At 34.1% G+C, this 20,147-nt stretch overlaps 1 protein-coding gene across 2 annotated transcripts; it reads right to left on the reverse strand.

The window, feature by feature from the left end:
• Positions 1-1,577: 1,577 nt before the first annotated feature.
• On the reverse strand, positions 1,578-18,739 carry LOC144845781 (cell division cycle and apoptosis regulator protein 1-like). 2 transcript variants are annotated; one of them, XM_078703214.1, is made up of 20 exons: positions 18,662-18,739; positions 17,430-17,530; positions 16,795-16,967; positions 16,213-16,379; positions 15,988-16,102; positions 14,640-14,751; positions 13,996-14,257; positions 13,372-13,597; positions 12,401-12,681; positions 11,394-11,628; positions 10,579-10,650; positions 9,576-9,818; positions 9,031-9,222; positions 8,593-8,718; positions 7,923-8,009; positions 7,515-7,599; positions 5,670-5,896; positions 4,759-4,903; positions 3,732-3,920; positions 1,578-3,081 (listed from the first exon to the last, which is right to left on the reverse strand). In XM_078703214.1, exons 2-20 carry the CDS (start codon positions 17,500-17,502, stop codon positions 2,870-2,872), a joined length of 3,222 nt encoding a protein of 1,073 aa, XP_078559340.1. In that variant the 5' UTR covers positions 17,503-17,530; positions 18,662-18,739; the 3' UTR covers positions 1,578-2,869. The 2 variants fall into 2 exon arrangements, with proteins under 2 accessions (XP_078559340.1, XP_078559341.1); XM_078703215.1 differs by having other exon boundaries at positions 11,412-11,628; positions 18,662-18,738.
• Between the last annotated feature and the right edge of the window lie 1,408 nt (positions 18,740-20,147).

Consider the following 20,147-nt stretch of genomic DNA (forward strand, 5'->3'; position numbering starts at 1 on the left):
TGTGCGTTAGAAATTCATCCAAGCTAACAGAGCACTTAGTATTAAAACACATGTAACCAATGTCGTTTTTACAATGCATATACGTGCTAACAAGAAGCACTTAACATTAAATTTTCTCCCGAGAAAAGTTATCTATCATTACAAATGATGAACATCCGACCACGATTGCCATCTATCAGTGTGCTGGTTTTAAAGGGATATGAATTTGCATGCAGAGAACATACATAAAGCCGTCTACTGTTTTCTGAATATTTTCTTACCTAAATTCAAACGATTTATGCCGCGAGTTAAAAATCGCCGCCGACATTCGTTTAATTATTCACTCGGCCAACTTGTTGATGGATATACCGGTACCGTTTCTATGAATAGCTATAATGTAGATAAGAACGTTGAATTGTTGATTTCATTCTGCAACAAATCCAATATAAAACATGCAGAATGGTTCAATAACTCATTATAGAACAAATAATCAAAACAATTCATTTCTCAAAGATGAAAACATCACTTTCGAAGTATAATTACAATGCAGTAGAAATTTAAGATCGGCTTCTACGTTAATTTATATGGTATTAGTTCTTATTGTACCTAACATTAAATGACTTCTGTCCGGAAATATAGCAAGTGGACATTAAAAGCACCTTTAACGAATAGGGCATTACAAATGTATTATCATTTTTAAAGTTATAAGTACTCATCTATATTTTCATATTGATTTCTTTTCAGGGCAGTTTTAGAGTTCTTTTTTTCTTTATTTCCATTCACAAAATCATAAACATACATAAATAATCATTACAAAACAAGAATGGGTTCCTCGACAACTTGTTTCTGTGCTCTGTACGTGGCAGTATGTTCTCTATTCTATTACACATAACTTATCACAAGTTTGTAAGTCGGTCGGAGAATGTTGTTACTGCTCCATTCCAAGTGAAGAAATCAGATGTATTGCGCAGAACCTGGTGTGGTATTTTCAAGGGACGAGACACAACAGAACTGTGATGCTATGCAACTCACTGTGTCAACGTTTTCCACAGGAAGAGTAATGATCTTCCCTGGTTGTATTGATATTGGAAAAAAATATTTTATTTATATAATGGGTATTTACGTCAGTTCGTTGCATACACAATGTATTCATTGATTATGTGATTATTAAACTATTAGTAACTGTTAAGCGGGCGACACTATCGAAAAGGCACAAAAAGGTGAATATTTCACGGTTGTGTTTGTAATTAAAACGGGAAATGGATGAATATTAACATTCTTCTCGGCAATCGAACAGCGCTACAAATGTAAGAGGTAGAAACCAAGTGTGAAATGATGACACAGACGTAACCCATAGTTCACGGTCGATGTTTTATAATTATTAATTATCTGATGTTTGTCTCAGAGAATAGTGTTGGTATTAATTTGTTTTTGCGGAAATTGGTAACGTTCAATACCGATCGTTTGTCATTGTTCTTACTATGCATGTTCGCTGGGCTGTATAAATATGTGCTTTCTTGAACTTAACGATTAAGAAAAAAAAACTCATATCTCTAAAAGCATTCTCAGATCACATATTTTAAGCCAAAACTACGGAATGTATAAGATTGTTTGTATGTTATCTTGCAAACAACAATGTTTATTTAACGCCATGATATCTCGAATAGAAAATCTATTTATGTGTACTTATGGGTTACACAAGATTATAATAGTCTGGTATTACTAGGAAGATATTACACAGCTTAGAAACTATTAACCGTGGCCCGATAATCTAAATTTATTCTGTACTTCAGCTTAGGAAGATAAATATGGCAAATTCTAAAAATTGGAAATATTAATTTGCCATAATAAATCAATCTGATAGCTGGAGAAATGATTGTAGTCACAACGATGAGTATTAAATGGTAGAATATAATTACAACCGTAGCCTCATTTAAAGAATAGATTCTAACCAATTTTAGGTTCATGAAATATGAAAACGGTAATACTAATACCAGATCCATAATTAAAATTGCATAATACTCTACATTTCTTCTATTATCCTGTATATACAACTTTAAATATGCACCTGATAAACATGGGATGTACCTACAACTAAAAACCTGTCCTATTTAAAAAAACCTTTTCAAATACATTCATTGAACGATTCCTATTATTAAAGCTTGGTTTCCACGTGGAAGCAACGAAAACAACGTATGCGCAATGCAAGTGAATTGACCAATCACACGCGGTGGTTCATATGATCCATCGCGTTTTGATTGGTCAAAGTGCTTGCGTACCGCTTATGTCTTTGCGTTTCATCCAAGGCTTACTCACTTTCTTTTTATATCCTTTGGTTCTTAATGCTTTTACTCGTTACATCCTAAAACATCCATCTAAACGGAAATAGTATACATAGCGAGATAGAAAACATACAGAGATAGTATACATAGCGATATAGCATACATAGAGATATAGCATACATACAGAGATAGTATACATACAGAGTTTACCACATGGTTATAAAATGACTAATTTGCATATTTAGTTTATCTAATTAATAAAACTGGAAATAGTAGTGTAAATAAAACATGTACATATATGAGAATCAAATTACAAACTGGTTTAAAACCTTTTAGAATATTTGTGTTATCGATTTGAAATCACTACAGTTTATCATAAAAAAAAGTTATTTTCCAGTAATTTAATAAAATGTTGGTTGCTTTTACATTAAAATGTTTTTATATATCAACCATCGCTAATATTACAATCGAAAAGATGTGGAAATTACTTTGTGTTAGTGTTATTAAGTGCAATACAAAGACAACGTGATTCCTGAGGTTAAATGCAAGATTTAGTGGCTGATAAAAGTACATACAAGCTGAACAAGGAAAGCAAATATTAAGAAGGTTTATTCGATATCCATCGTTTCATTGAACTTTGACATGACCTCATCAAGAGACTTCTGGGAAGAGCTGACGACCTCTTTGTAGACATTAATCTTCTTCTGAGCTTCAACAATTTCTTTATCTCTACTGGTCAGCTTATCTTTTACTTGACTTAAGTCAGTTGTCATCGTCTTGACAGCCTCTTCACTAGTTGTTACAGTATTCTTCAATGTGGCTAAGTGAACAAAAACGAGAACTTATGAATTCGCTTAATCGCTTCTCTAAAATGTTTTATTTTGAACATATTCATGATTCTAACATATATTAAAAGTTATTATACAACTTTGTACTAGTAGGTTTAACACAGACTTTTTGATAGATGATCAAATTAATCAAGGATGTCATTCCTTTTGATTGCTGGTTGTGGGCCTGCACAGCATTTATGGTTTTGTGATGCTCTAAATTTATGTAATAATATCTTGTGTTAAAAAGTTTTATTCTTAAATAAATAAGCCCATGACAAATAAATTTTGCACCAGACACCAGAATACACCAAAAGCTGAGAATAAACACTTTGTTGTTAACTTGAAAAAAAAAAGACTCTTAGGACTCATCCAGAGAATGGCTGACATCAAAACTATATATAATATGCAGGAGGTAGATCATGGAGGAATGGCGGAGGAATGGCATACAAGATGACATTACCAAGCTAGGAATGTCATTGCTTACAGAAGCAGAAAGGTTGGCCCAAGAAAAAGAGAACTGGCAGAAGAATGGCAAAGCAAATTGAACTTTTACCTGAACCGATATTTTAGGTCATGGTAGGTCATAATGTTTGATGATAGGCACTTTTAGGAACATAAATAGCAAAAACAAATCTCTTACTGATCTTCTCTTGTAGTTGCGCAATTTTCTTTTCTGAAGCAACTCCAGTTCTGTCGCTCTTCTCCAGACGTTGCATAACACTATCAATATCAACGATAGCTCCTCTGTACATCACCAATCCAGCAGAAGAGTCACTTTCTGTCTTCACTTTTGGTTTTACATCAACAACTTGCTGATAATATCCATTACCTAGCGAGAAAACAATTTCAATAAATCTTCTATATCATTCATTTAAGAAGTTTGAATAAGGATTACCTAGCAAGAAAACAATTGTTTTATAAATCATGGAAGTTTATACCACCATGAATAAATCTTCTATTTTATTTATTGTTAAGAAAGTTTGAACAAGGATTGGAAGGAATTGTTATGAGATTTTATACTTATATAAACCTAACTTCAACTCAAGATAGTAACTTGGTAAATGTTTTTAGAGAAATATTTGGTATGGAAAACGGTTACAAAAAAAGAACATTATCTGAACTAAGTGAATATCATTTAAATATTGATTACAATGCAATAAATGACTATCCTTTGGTTTATAGTAACCTATTTAATACATGGACAATTCTAGATCAAAAGAGGTATTCATAGTAATATATTATAAGAAATGATGCAAACGAATAATCTAGAAGGATTGCAAACATGGATTGATGGTCCCTAATGATCAGCTTTGGCTGGATGGACCACTCTAGTTAAAAATTGTTGAAATAAAGAATAAACTAATGAGAGTCTTTGATTACACATTTTTGATAAGAGAGTTTTTGTGAAGCTGTTTTTAAAGTGAATGTCATAGATATTTCAATATTAGATTCTAGTTGTAAGTTCACTCAATATAAAAGTATTGCATTTAGTTGTTTTACAACTTTTTAGATTGTGTGTGTATTCTTATATGTCAACAAGGGAATTATAGTCATTTTTAACAATTCGGAAACATAGCAAGTACGAGTTCACGACATCTATAAAGAGTAAAAAAACAATATCTATATGAGCGAATGGATTGCGAAACATAAAATCTTTGATGATTTACCCAATGCTAATTTTTGGTCTTCAAGTACTCCATTCGAACTCTCTTCTTGTACATCATCTCTGTCTTTCTTTTCTTTTGGTCTGTCTGTCAATTTTCTATAATTCCATGAATCACGTACTACTACATTGTTTAAAAGCTTACGCACCTTATAAAAAAGAATAAGAAACAAAACATAGTTTTTATTACAGATCTATATTGAAAATGACGATTAGAAAGTAAATGATGCACATTCAGTATTTAATATTGGTACTAGAGGGTGCACTTCTCTTCTTTTATCTCCCTAAAGCGTGGTTCCCACTAGCGACGCAGCGTAGCGCAACCTACGCAACATAACAAAATGCCTTTCCAATAATTGTGTTTGCCCCTGCCTGCGTGAAATCAAACCTGCTTGTTGCGCATCAACGTTAGCATGCCGTAGACTTTTGACTTGGTTCACCGCATACTTTTGAGTACAGCGCATACTTTTGAGTATGGGCTGTACTATGTTTTCCAGTGATCTTTTGCCTTGCGTTGTTGCGTGAAATCAAACTGATTTGATTTCCCGTAGCAATGTTTGTAGCATTGTTACGTCGTTGGTTCCCACTTATGATTACGCAATACAGCACTTTGCGTCAATACGTTGCGTTCTAGTGGGAACCACGCTTAAGTGTACACAGATTGTTTTCAAAAACTTTAGCAACACATTGGAGTAAGTTTCTTAATATTATGAGATTGTTTGGTATATGACAATTTTGCAATAATTTGGCAGTGCTATGCAGTAAACTCTCCCTAGATCAGACATCAAAAGACTGGTTGGGATTTCAAAATGCATATAAAGAGCAGACAAAATTAAGATCCAAAAGAAAGACCGTTTAGAATAGAGTTAGTACAAATACAAATTGTTATAAAACGGGTAACATTTAGATACGTACCTGAGATCTTGATAAGTTCAATCCCATTGTATGCAATATATCATCTAGATCTTTCTCAAGAAGGTACCCACAATGACTCTGGTCAAAGTAAACACAAGCTAACAAAAGATCCGGATTAAACGTTTCCATCTTTATCTTGTCTTTTTCCTTATCCTTATCTTTGTCTCGTCGACGAGATGGAGAGCGACTTCTGTCCTCTTTCTTTTCATCTTTCTTATCTTTTTCATCTACAAAATCAAAATAAATTTATTAGTTTTGTAGATGATCTTTTGTCTTTTCATAAGCCTTACGTCACGGGTCACTGACCAAACGCCACAATTCCATCATTCGGCCTGAAACGTTGCTGTTTAAGTCCAGTGGATTAGATTTATCTCTTTTTAAAACTTAATACTACCTGAATGAATGACACAAAGCAAAGTGTCCCCCTGAATAGGGGTTAGCCGTAGTGTTAAAACATATATTTCCCTTTGTTGATCCACAGTAAAGTTTCCCCTGAATAGGGCTTGGCCGTAGTTTTAAAACATATATTTCCCTTTGTTTGATTCACAGTAAAGTGTCTACTGAATAGGGGTTGGCCGTAGTGTTAAAGTATATTATTACCACTTGTTTGATTCACAGTAAAGTGTCTACTGAATAGGGGTTGGCCGTAGTGTTAAAGTATATTATTACCCCTTGTTTGATTCACAGTAAAGTGTCCACTGAATAGGGGTTAGCCGTAGTGTTAAAGTATATTATTACCCCTTGTTTGATTCACAGTAAAGTGTCCACTGAATAGGGGTTGGCCGTAGTGTTAAAGTATATTATTACCCCTTGTTTGATTCACAGTAAAGTGTCCACTGAATAGGGGTTGGCCGTAGTGTTAAAGTATATTATTACCCCTTGTTTGATTCACAGTAAAGTGTCCACTGAATAGGGGTTGGTCGTAGTGTTAAAGTATATTATTACCCCTTGTTTGATTCAAAGTAAAGTGTCCACTGAATAGGGGTTGGCCGTAGTGTTAAAGTATATTATTACCCCTTGTTTGATTCACAGTAAAGTGTCCACTGAATAGGGGTTGGCCGTAGTGTTAAAGTATATTATTACCCCTTGTTTGATTCAAAGTAAAGTGTCCACTGAATAGGGGTTGGCCATAGTGTTAAAGTATATTATTACCCCTTGTTTGATTCACAGTAAAGTGTCCACTGAATAGGGGTTAGCCGTAGTGTTAAAGTATATTATTACCCCTTGTTTGATTCACAGTAAAGTGTCCACTGAATAGGGGTTAGCCGTAGTGTTAAAGTATATTATTACCCCTTGTTTGATTCACAGTAAAGTGTCCATTGAATAGGGGTTGGCCGTAGTGTTAAAGTATATTATTACCCCTTGTTTGATTCAAAGTAAAGTGTCCACTGAATAGGGGTTAGCCGTAGTGTTAAAGTATATTATTACCCCTTGTTTGATTCACAGTAAAGTGTCCACTGAATAGGGGTTAGCCGTAGTGTTAAAGTATATTATTACCCCTTGTTTGATTCACAGTAAAGTGTCCATTGAATAGGGGTTGGCCGAACACACATTTCCCCTAGTTAATTTCATGGTTAAGTGTACCCAGGATAGGAATGTATACACTGAATAGTACATAGTAGGGATTTTTAGATCCAAAACTTAAATTATAAACATAACAATTTAAAGCTTCTTGAAAACATGTTTTCAACATAAATTTGAGAAGGTAAAAAAGGTTAAAGTTGAAGTTATGTTTTAAAAATTCCTTTGTTTTAAATGATACTATTTACTCTATTACTTTACTTTTTTAACGTGTTGGTTTGGAAACTGGTTTATAATCGACAATATACATAAAAGCATATTTACCTCTATCCGACTTTTCAGCTTTCTCATCCTCATCCGATTTCCTGTCTTCCATTTCTTCACAATTATCTTTGTCATCCTCATTCGCCTGTTAAAAGTGACAACAAATGCTTACATAATATACAGATAAAACCTACGTTTTAAAACCAAAAAATGGTAATGCTTAAAAACTCAAAACTTCTGTTGCCATATTTAACATTCACACTTAGACAAATACTTACCGTACAAAATTTCTATCTAAGTGAAAACCACTTAGAAATGGAATGGAAATCCTTAAATATACATTTACTTAAGTGAAATACTTACTATTTAAGGGAATAACTCACTTGAGTATGAATGGTGAATATGGTCAACCCACACTATGACATCAGTGGAGTTTTTGTTTTAAAATGATTCTACCAGAAAACTCACCTTGTCTTTGTCTCCATCTTTCTTTTCAGCATCTTGCTCCGATACTCGACGTCGTTTTACACTTGGTTCATCTTTATCATCCTTATCCTTTAAAAATAAAATCTCAAATTAATAAAATTAAAAACAATACATATAACATTAGGGCCCCAAATCTCTACTTATATTTTACATTGTTGTATTCCTTCACAAGTGCCAACAATGAGCGATTTGATTTTTCAACCTAACTCCAGTTGAAGTATATATATGACATGCTATGTGTATTTTTAAAAAAGGTAAAATCCTGTCTTGAATCTAAACTAGGGAATCTTTGAAGGGTCGCTAGGCAAAATCATAATGCTGATATAAAGTTTGCGGTACACAATGTATGTAGTTCTGAAAATAACTAAGTTTCTCGACGTTTTGATAAATATACTTCGATCGTGAGGAGTGAGAATGCAGAAAATCCAGGAAACTGGGAATATAAGTGACGGGTGTGCTAAAAACAATAGCAAGGTTCACAGTGAGAAGGATTGAAACTAGCTATAGAAGAGCATTGTTCTTTTCAGTATCGCATTTATATTAACAATACAATGATTAAGGTTGTAAAACAATAAATGTACTTATTATTGCAATCTTACACATTCTTCTTAATCTTACACAATTTTAAGAAGTTTTTACATTCCTGATTTACCTTTTCATCCTTCTTATCTTTTTTCTTGTCTTCTTTTTTGTCAGGAGCTTTTAAAAGAGCTTTATATATTTGAAAGGCAAAATCACGTTGAAGCATTTCATTAAACAGTTCAGCAACTAGTGACACCTTTAACAAAACAAAAATCACATATAACACTTCTGATTGTATTCTTTCAATTTGATTGGTTAATTACGAATCACAAGCATTGTCAGTTTTCAGTAATTTTCCTTTGAATGTATGTCTACATTTAAATATAACCATTCTCATGCTTAACTGGAAACAGACGAAATTTGAATTAGAATTAGCCCCATGGCAGTCAACAGTGCCCCGCCTACCAAGATCAGTAAACAGACTGTTCTCTTCTCTTTTCATATATGTACTATTGACATGCACTGTATGATGACCAGGTTACCTCTTTCTTCCTGAAACCTAACTTACTTCAAATGATGCTTCTTTGTTGTTATCTAAAGAGTAATCAAGCAGTACACTCAGTGACATCAGCGTGCAATCAAATTTACCACTTTTGGCAGTGCTTGAAGGGTGTACAATAATAGAGGGTGTCTCGGGTAACACATAACGCTTTTCAAGAGCCTGCCGTTCTTTTTCTTCTCGTTTCTTTTTCTCTTCATCCTACGCATAACAAAATATTAATATTATTATTTGATATTATATAACACCTAAATAAATTCCTGTCATTTGATTGGACGATTGTGGGTCACATGGCGTGCAATAGTACGCACTATTAAACGATCGTTTAATAGTACTTTTTTAAACATTTTTCTTCTCGTTTCTTTTTCTCTTCATCCTACGCATAACAAAATATTAATATTATTATTTGTATATTATCATATATATTTTGAAGGACATAATATTTGAAATAAAAAAATAGAAAACCTATACAACAAAGAAAAGTGTAAAAGGTATTGTTTATTGAAGTATTTGAATGTATAAATGAAAACAAATGTTTTAAGAAATAACTTTACCAGTGAATTTGTTGCATCACCACCATCCTCTTCATCATCTTTACTATCTTTTGTTTCTTTGTTTTCTTCTTCATCCTTTGCTTTATCATCTGCATTCTCTTCCTGCTCTTTATTTTCTTCAGCTTCCTGCTGTTCTAAATCTGCCTCACCTTTTAAGGTTTTTGTTAATCGCGCTATGAGTTGAGACTTCAAACCTTTAGGATTCAAAGTACGAACCTCAAGTTCTCGTCGTAGCTCATTAACCTATAACAGGTGAACAATATAATATTTATTACAGAAACATTTGTTACAACATGGATTTAGCAAAGGCCAACGGTGCTACTAGTACTAAGCCTAAATTTTACTTATGGCAATTTTTTACTCTTTAGGACACTTTACCATGACACCAACAAAAGGATATTTACGTATCTCAACACTACTCCATTGAGATCAAGCTACTGATATGATACCCAGAGCATTGTCATTTTTTTCAGTAATTAGCAATTGGATTTATAAATTCACTTAAATCTTAGACAAGGTGTTCTATTAATAGAATGTGATATTCAATAAAGACATACTGTAGAAGGAGGTAAACTTGGATGATAAAACTATTAACACTAAAAGGATCGCCTATTACTTGCTTTGTTTGTTAGCACGATAGTGCCTACAATTTTCAAGTTATCATTCTGGAATTTTTGGTGTAAACAGGTATATACTTACAAAACATGCCTATTGATTTTCAGGAAAATTGATATATTTTCCTTATTATATTAAAATCTTTCCTGTATCCTCCATACGAGATATTAAAGTACATGCCCTCTGTATTCTTTTAACATTAATATCAAGTAGTGAGCCCTCCCTTCGAATATAGTTTTCTCTGATATTGTCAAGTACTTCACTCAGTTTCTGAGTGCTTCTTTTACATGATAATAAATGTATTATGAAATATTTTTAAATATTGTAATGTAATAATAAATACTAACAAATAAGTATGTATGTAAGTATATTAGAAATTCAGACAAACCTTCATGTTTTTCAGATCCAGCTGGCTGTGATGTGTAGGGGTCTTAACATCATTCTCCTCTTCAACCTCCTCCTAAATGAGAAACAATATCAACTATTAGAATCATTCTAATGTAATAACTAAAAGGTGTGATTCCTCCAACAAGGAACAAGTAATTTATTAAGTTAGGATCTATATAAAATTATTCTTTTAAATGGTTTATGTATAAGATAAATTTTGTCAACATTCAAATTAAGTGTAAATTGTTTATAGTAATATAATATTTTGAATGTATTTTGTGATTTATGGTTGAAGTCCATGGAAATCAGTCTTTCCCATTAGTTATTTGATCATAATCTGCAAAGCAAGTGAACCAAATTAAAGTCAACTACTATAATTGGCCATAGTAGGCAAAAATCCTGCAGGGTCCATAAAAGGGTTTTCAATAATTTGTCTGTGGGTAAAAGTAACAAGTTTGTATCTTTAGTGGATCATCTCAGAAGTAGTTCACCTATTTTGTATACGGATCATTTCTGATCGTCGTAGTGTCCAAAAATACAAACAGAACATACATTCATACATACAGTGTGTCCTAAATACTAATCAAAGTGAATTTATTATGTTTTTTGTTTGGATTGAATTAGTTAGTGTTAGCCAATCCTTTATTGAGACAGATCAGTGATGTCCATTGCTAATATTAATGAATGCAAGGGTGTGTCCAGAGCTTTTAAAATTACTTTACTTGCTCACATTCAGCCTTCCCTTATTCTACTGAGACTAAAAAGAAAAGAAAACGGTTATATGTTGCCAATGGCAACAATAAAAAGTAAACAAACGGAAATAGATGTCAGTGCCTGGGTGTCATCTTGTGAGGTCTCCATAACGGTTTCAGTAATTTTGCTCTCAAACTGTTGTTTATAGGCTTCCGCCAAGCTTTCCCATTCTTCCCTGGTTGGAACAACCTGCCAGATATCCGGGAGGTAAATAACGGTTGTTTCCACGTGCGCCGGTATGACCTTGCCTTTGTGAGTCTCTTCTGCACGATGGTATCGGATCTCCAGAAAACGAAACCTGCCATGGAGAGTGGTTAAGGATGAGGCAAGCTAACCACTAAATCAATGCCAGAACCCTAGAGTCTGGTTCATTCTTAAACTATTAACAATTACAGTACAGTTTATTTTAGTTTTGCTTTTTATAACATCATAATATATATTCATTATAGCCCATATACAGTACCTATATACAGTATATTATTAGTATTTCGTACAATGAGATTATGTAGAGAAACAATTACCATCACAATGTGGTTTAAGTTAAGGAATGCCAAACTAATACCACTTTCATGTGACCTAGTAAAAAACCTGGAGTTTACGCACATCAGGGTGTCAACACCTATGTTTTGTATAGTGTGTGCAAACTCAAGAGTTTTCCTAGGCAATCTGAAAGGGGTATAAAAGTGTAGACAAGTATTTTTTATTCTGATTTTTAAAATTGGAACAGAAGTTGGTGCACGTAAATTGACAGAACAATCCATTATTTATTAGGGAAGTTGGTGCTGGTAAATTGACAGAACAGGCTATTATTTGTTAGGGATGAGGGACATCCGAGTGAACACTAATATGACCTATGAAAATAATGAGAATAGATTATACTCACCTTGCGTAAAATCTGAAATAAATACTACTCGACTAAAGTGCAACCCACACCCATCCTAGCGGTTTTCAATGGGGTAGATTATGAAGATTACAATTAAGTTTTACCTCATAAAAGCAATTACTTAGTGAATACCATCATAATTGTATAATAAGTAGAATATAAAAGCTAACATTAAAAAGTGTCTTACCATTGAGTACACCCACTTAAGTCAATATTAGTGAGTGCTTTTGTGGTGCGAATAGCTGTTCTTATAAGCACCCTTGGGTCACTTTCTGGATTCTCACCATCAAGTGATGGTGACCAAGGACCGCCGATGGCCATTACTTCATTTTTACCCTTCTGTCCCACAAGGAAGTTGATAAGTCTTGTGGGATGTTGAAAGCTGTCTCGAATGTCAGGTGGATCGTCTGAACGGCCACAACAACGTTCATAAAAATCTTCTAAAGAAACAGACGCCATAAGCATAACCTGGAGACATAAAATAAATGTAATCAACAAGTACAGTAATAGAGTTAAAACAATGAAAGAAAAGATTTTTATTTAATTATAGACTGCTCTCCCTGTGTGATAGTGGCTATGTGTATACTACACCAGGGTAATCACCTACTTGCTCGAAAGATGTACTAGGTTTTTTAATGTGCACATGAGCTAGATGTGTACACTAAACCTACGGTTTATAGTCCTTAACTGAGAAGACTTGTAACACTAGAACCATGGAGCGAGTTAGCCTCAAACCCTTGCTGATGTTATGGCTACGTACTACTATTCCACTGTCTTAACCGCTCGGTCACTCACTTGCTCATGGTGTTTGCAGTGTCACTGGTTGTTGGTTGTACAACATTAGCAAGGTCATAAACAAGTAATAAGCTTAACCTAAGCACATTGACCTGGGAACTACAGTAGCACGTTATCAGAAAGGTAGGTAACAGAACAATCATTCATTCTACAGTCAATTTCAAAGCTAAATCCGAAAAATATTTGTTTTCTTTTATCACCCATATCAAATACTTTGTGCTATTTGTATGTTGAACATGATTATGGTTTTTAATATAAATCTGAAAATATATTGCACAGCCGTATATTGAAATCCCAGTTGAAGAGGCACAGTAACTTAACTGTACACCACTTACATATATTGTAATCAGAAATAAAGCCTACCTTTGCTTGATACACATGACTAGAATCTGTTGGTTCCAGCTGACTGTCACTCTTGGTCAATGGGTCCACTTCCTTGTTCATGACATGAAAAAAGCATGGATTGTCCAGTGAGATGGGTTTATCAATCGGAAAAGCATCTAACCAGTTCATCTTGGCTTCATAAAAGTCACTTGGAGTGTACATATTACTATAGCGTCCTCTCAGTTGTAGTACATTGGCCATAGGACTAAATATAAGACAAAAAAGAAAAAATGTATAATTTAATGTTTAGTGAATCTTAGGAATACCTCCCAATATCCCATTAATGGCTTGTTTTATCAGATTTATATTGTCTTATATGTATAAACAAGTATTACAGTATTAACTAATACCTAATACTGGAACATTTTTTACCATAAAATGGGTTACTTTCATGTCTCTTACGTTTGTTTTATACTTTTTTTCCTTTATACAGTAATATGGTTTTTGTACAATCTGAAAATGTATATAGTTTAAAGTTTTTGAAATCCTTGGAAATTAATAATATTTTATCAAAGTAAAGTAATCGGAAATACTGTAATAAAGAGGCTTTAATAGACTTTATGCATGTAGCCTAGGAGAAAGAAATCATGTAGTTTCACTCACTTATTGATGACATGCCGAGCTATCTGAACAATATATCTTGGTGTTGCTCTACGTGTCCTACGAGGTGATCGGCGTGGAGACCTAGAACGGCGTGGTGAGCGAGAACGCTTCCTCACTGGAGATCTTTCTCTCCGTGGCCGTTCTCTTTCCCTGGGACGATCACGGTGTTCATCTCTCCGTTCTTCACGCCTGAAGCTCTCTCGTCTACGCGATGGTTGGTTACTTTGTAAATTTCGTGAGTTTTGCATCAAAACTGGAGAAGCTATTAAAAAAATATTTAATAAAAACTTTCAGTAATTAAAAAATGTATGTCCAAAATATAGAAAACTACTATTTACTCAATCATACATAAGCCAACTTAACTATACATTGAGACCAGCAGAGAGTCTTAGTAAATTGTAAAGAATGTTTTATATTTAAAAAAACATGATTTAAAAACATTGTAGTGCTTAATTTGAGCAATGCATTAACACTACAGTAAGCTTGATATTTTTTTTTGGCCTTTTGTCTTGATTTTTTATATACATTTGAGAAAGAGGAAAAGACACAATAAAATATTATTAATTAGTCAAACACTGCCGATCAGATGAACCAAAAAAAAAGTGACCCACTCGATAAAGTGGTTGTGTTGGTAAAATACTTACAGCCAACTTGAGTTGAGAGAAGAGAAGGAATGTTACCAGGGTTGATTTGACCAGATCCGCCAAGACCAAGACCACGTAGAACTTGAGCATTACTTCCAACCATCGATGGACTCTAAATAAAACAAAAAAATTGAATTAAATAAATCAATGTTAACTTTTTGGTTAAACCAGTTGACAAGTACTTACTTGCTACGTTTCAGCTACTTTCAGTAGCCTTGATCACGCAAATGACGTTGACATGATGTTCTGTCATTCGTCATAGTTCGGTGACTTGCGCCATCTTTCGTCTGATGTTCAGCTTTCTGCTGGTGTCCCCCTTTGGATGCTCGGGTGTCCCTTTTTATTAAGTCATCATAGATGTGGCTCAGTTCATGTCCTCCCTGGTCTCTGTTGATGTTCATATTTGTTTTTCTTATCCAAATGGCTTCTTTTATTTTTCTTGATAAGTAGTGTTGTTCTTTGTCTAATATTTTTGTATTTTCAAAATCCGGTATGTGATTTTCTATGGTGGCGTGATCTGTGCAGAAAGCTGAACATCAGACGAAAGATGGCGCAAGTCACCGAACTATGACGAATGACAGAACATCATGTCAACGTCATTTGCGTGATCAAGGCTACTGAAAGTAGCTGAAACGTAGCAAGTAAGTACTTGTCAACTGGTTTAACCAAAAAGTTAACATTGATTTATTTAATATATATTTGAAACCAGATGAAATTTTTTGAGAAAAAAATTGAATGAATGAAAAAAACAACTGTTACTGTTATAAAGACAGTATGCACATTATTGTGCGACTAAAAAATATTATTTTTTTATGTTGTAACTCTATGCACTATTAAAAGATACAGTAACCATTAAGCTCAGTTTCCACTATGAAGCAAACCCAGTGAAAGTAATTTGACCAATCACAATGTTCCGATGTTGTTTATTTTTGTTGCTTACCTTCTTGATGACTGTTTTATCTAAGTTCTATTTACTTATATTGTTCTTATGTAAAAGGGTCCTACAAAAAAACGAAGCTACAGCTTTTTTATGCAGGATCCTTGTTATCAGTTGTATTGCAATTATGATGTAATTGATGACTAAATAAATGTGGAATAAATGTAAAAAAAAAAATGTAAATGTTAATTTTATCAAATTTGTTTTTGAATTGAATCAATGCAATGGGTTATTTAAACTGTCACTTGTGATTGGTCAACTAACTTGTGTTGCAATGTATCCGAGCGAGAACCAAGCACTTGTCATTGGTCAACTTGTTTGTGTTGCGTTTCGTCCTAGTGGAAACCAAGCTTTAGCCTGAACTGAAGAAATATACCACTAGCACCACAGTTTTGTTATGCTTCAACTAACCTGACTTGGCAACACTTGAATGCGAGTTGCATTCCATTTAAATGGCATATTTGCATTAAATGATGCTTCCACTAATACACGGTCGTTAACCTTTGGCATAGACCCTTTCACACAACTAGGGATAAAAAGAAATACAAATTTAACATATAACAAGATAAATAACATTTGAGCATGTTACTGTACAGCTCTAGATACTACTGTAAGAAATAACACCCTTCAACTTACCTTATCTGAAAGAACACATCCTCATCGACAAAGCCAAATGTATCATGTAATTTTGTAACTGTACCAGTGAAGACACGTTGTTTTGGTTGTGGTGTCTGACCTACCCTCTGAGTAGGGTAACTTACAGTAAGCTGACCACCACTGCTTGCAACACCATGACCCATTGACTGAAAAACAAAAAGCAATCCACAATGAATATTTAGGGTGTGTACAAACAAACTAGAGAAATTGTATGATTAAAAACACACAATTCATATTCATTCATATTGGGCGTGTGACGCAGGGTATTGTTTGAACATTGGACTATTGAACGTGCATCCAAAATCTCAACGCATTGCCTGTATACTTATGTAAGGATACTTTACTTACATTTATACAAATGGGTACTGCACTGATTACTAGCTGCAACATTATGAGAGTATGTTTCCACACATGTTTGATCCATACATGACCGGGGTAATAATGTGAAGAGCATAGAGGCTTTGTGCATTAAGGGCTATATAAGATAAGCGTACTGATAACAAAATTGTTTATGATGATGTTGCCATACACCGTAGTTAATCAGAAAAGACAATACAAAACCTGTAAAGAGTTCTGCTGAGCTGCCATAACTTGCTGCTGTTGAAGTTGATAAGCTGCACTAGCTTGAAGGCTAGCTGCATTCTGACCTCCCAGTGATTGTAAACTCTGCACATACCCACCAGGAGCAGGTCCAAGTAAAGCCGATTGAGATTGTGTCTGTAAACTGGCTTGAGCTTGAATATAAACACAAATTGGTATAAAGTAAAGAATTAATAGAGAAATAAGAATGAGTTAACTGTACAATGTGTTAATGCCCATAATGAACAGACAAACCGGCAGACCATTTTCAACAATCAATACCTTTAAAACAGAACTTTGTCGAGTTAAATTTTGTTTCCCTCTAACCAAATACATTTCCCCAATCAAGAGTAAGCTTACCGCGCTTTAGAAGTATTGTAATGAGGGTTTACAGTACAATGCATCCAATATGCAGGTTGTTCTATTACGCATCATTAGACAGACTGAGATTTGGAAACCAAGAACATTGTTTTTGTTCATTGAAAGACATTATTTAGTGGTTATTTTTAGTTTTTAGAAGCATAGAGAGATTACTGTAGTACAGTATATTAGCAGGCAGAAACTTGTATACAATACCCTATTTCTAGAGAAGCAATATAATATAAATTACAAATTACCTAAGCCAGTCTGGCCAGCTGCCATTGCTGCCCATGGTGGATCCTTTCTTGAACCAGCTCCAAATTGTGCCATTTTACAAACTACAGTACTGTAGGCCTACCTACATGAATAACAAACATTTAAGAATAATACTTGTTTAGGCATTTAAAGGTTGTTAATATTATCTAATATATTTACATAGCGCATTCCACAAACAATGTTGTTTTAATGCGCTGTGCAATTTTCAACTACAGTACATGCTTCTTTCCTAGGGTCATGTCATGTCGGTGCTCCCAACTACAGCTCTATGTCGCATGAGCTATGTAGTACACCGTCTCATACTACAGTACAGTATGTTCTTAAAAAGTACTGGAGTACAGTAGTCGTTGTTTGTACTGTGTGATCTGGCAGATAAGGCTTCCCACAAGGCTTTTAATAAGCAATAGTAATACTCTTATTAGGCCTCATCTCAAGCTTGCACTGTACAGCTGAAAAAGATAGTTTTGTTTTAAAAAATGCTTAAACCAAAATATATATGAATATATATTTTTATTTAAAAAACATGAGGAGGCTAACTGCATGCAGCAGAACGCAATCTCATTCACCACAAATACAGTATGTCAATCACTTAACTACTACTAGCCTACTACTACTAGTACTAGCTACTAGAAGGCTAGACTAGTGGTGTTGGTCAATGAGCTTGGGCATATGACTATCCGGCCTATATATTATTATAAGACTAGCTAGGTAAGCCCAGGGGAGGTAGGCCGGGTGCCGTCGGCGTTGACTAGTAGTAGAAGTAGCCCCCTACGCCTCGTACGTAAGCTAGTAGTAATACTTAGGCCTGGCTAGTAGAGTACTAGCTTCATATATAGACCTAGCCTAGTCATATATTGAAATATAACCGTGGACGACTTTGCGAAGGGACGACTTTGCGATGGGGCGACTTTGCGATGGGGCGACTTTGTGATGGGGCGACTGTGCCGGGGCGACTTTGATATGGGGCGACTTTGCGATGGGGCGACTTTGTATTGGGCGACTTTGTATTTACTTTACTTATTTACTTTACGATGGGGCGACTTGACTGGATCCCCTCTACTAGCCTAGGCCTAGGCTAGCCTTGGTAGAGAGGCCTAGCTAGCTAGGCAAATTTTAACAACAACGTAGGCTTTATGATTCTACAAATAATTGCAAAAGTTTAACACACACATTCTTTATACAATTACAATAATAAGAACATAGAATAGCTTACCAACAGTAATATTTACATCGAAAAAACAACAATGAAATGAAGAGTGGTGATGGTGTGAAAAGAGAAGAGCTGCTAGCGAAAAAAAAAAGATCAGCAGTGAACCTAAAGAGGGCGGAAATTGAACTTTAAAACGAACAATGAAAATGGTGGGCCGGGTATGTATGTATTGTCCCCAAAACATGAAAAATAAAGATTAATAAAATCAGACTTTGAATAGATTATTTTGTAGTTTTAATAAAGTTAATCACTTTCGTAGAAAAAAACGGGGAAAATAATGTTTTCACTTTTTGACAAATAAATGGTTAAATTCGACCAAAAACCCATTGGCTCTGGCAGCCGGACTATTATTTATGCTTTAAATTTACATTTTTTGGGTAAACACATTTTCGATCCAATTTTTGGTCAAAGTGGATAACTATTAGGGGACATTAAAATGGCATATTCAACCAAAAAAATGTTAAGAATTATTTTTTCAGGGGGAAATAGTTAATTTCAACGAAAATCAAATGAAACAGATTTATTCTTTAATTTCTGAAAATAAAAATCAAGTGATCCGTTGAAAATCAATGTAATGTGCTATTAAACAGTAGGCCTATTTATATTAACTTCAGATTAAAATCAGATTGAATAATCATCGATTTACTGAAGTTAAAGAGTGAAGAGTTTAATATAATTAATATATGTCAACCTAATAGTGTCAGTTTAATACATCTACAAAATAAATTGAAATGTTGAACTTAATTGGATTTGTTATTGATATAATTAATCGATTGTCAAACAAGTTAATTTCGTTATTGTAGACGTTTTTCTGCCATTCTTAATTTGTCAATTGCCTCACGTAACATACCGTACACAATTATGAATAACTATAGGCCTACAAACTCATGCAAATGTTATCTCATTAAAAGTTGTTACTATATTCCTCAATTTTGTTCAAAATTTGCATTTGTATAATTCACGGCTGCGGATAGTTTTTAGAAAGTATAGATTAGAGTGTATTATTTATATTTGTTTACAAAAATAGCAATACAGACTAGCCTAGGCCTACATTGATGTGTACGAGCAATCCCCCATTGGGTTTTACATGATGGCGCCTTCGGCAAGTCATTGACTAATGTTGATGATGTTGTTACGATCTGGATTGATAACTGAATCTGTCAGTTGAATGTTCCTCATGCCCATTGTATTTACATTATTTCATGTATTTCAATTATGTCTATAACTCTCTCGTCATCTCATCTCATCAGTATTCCTCAGTATTGTGAATTTCATTAATCCATTACGATTTGTCATACGTAACCGTCAATCAAACAATATGGGAAGAAAAAAAAATGTTATGTTGTGTTTATCCTCTAGGATAAAGTACATTTGAGTGGGCCTGTCGTGATAGAAGATGGCTGCAAGTAACATGACATGTACAATATTTATAAACCCCTTAAAAAATATTGTTAATAATGTTTGTTGAAAAGGAAATTTTTTGGCACAC

The sequence above is a fragment of the Antedon bifida genome, chromosome 6 (assembly GCF_963402885.1).
Source record: "Antedon bifida chromosome 6, ecAntBifi1.1, whole genome shotgun sequence".
NCBI lineage: Eukaryota > Metazoa > Echinodermata > Crinoidea > Comatulida > Antedonidae > Antedon > Antedon bifida.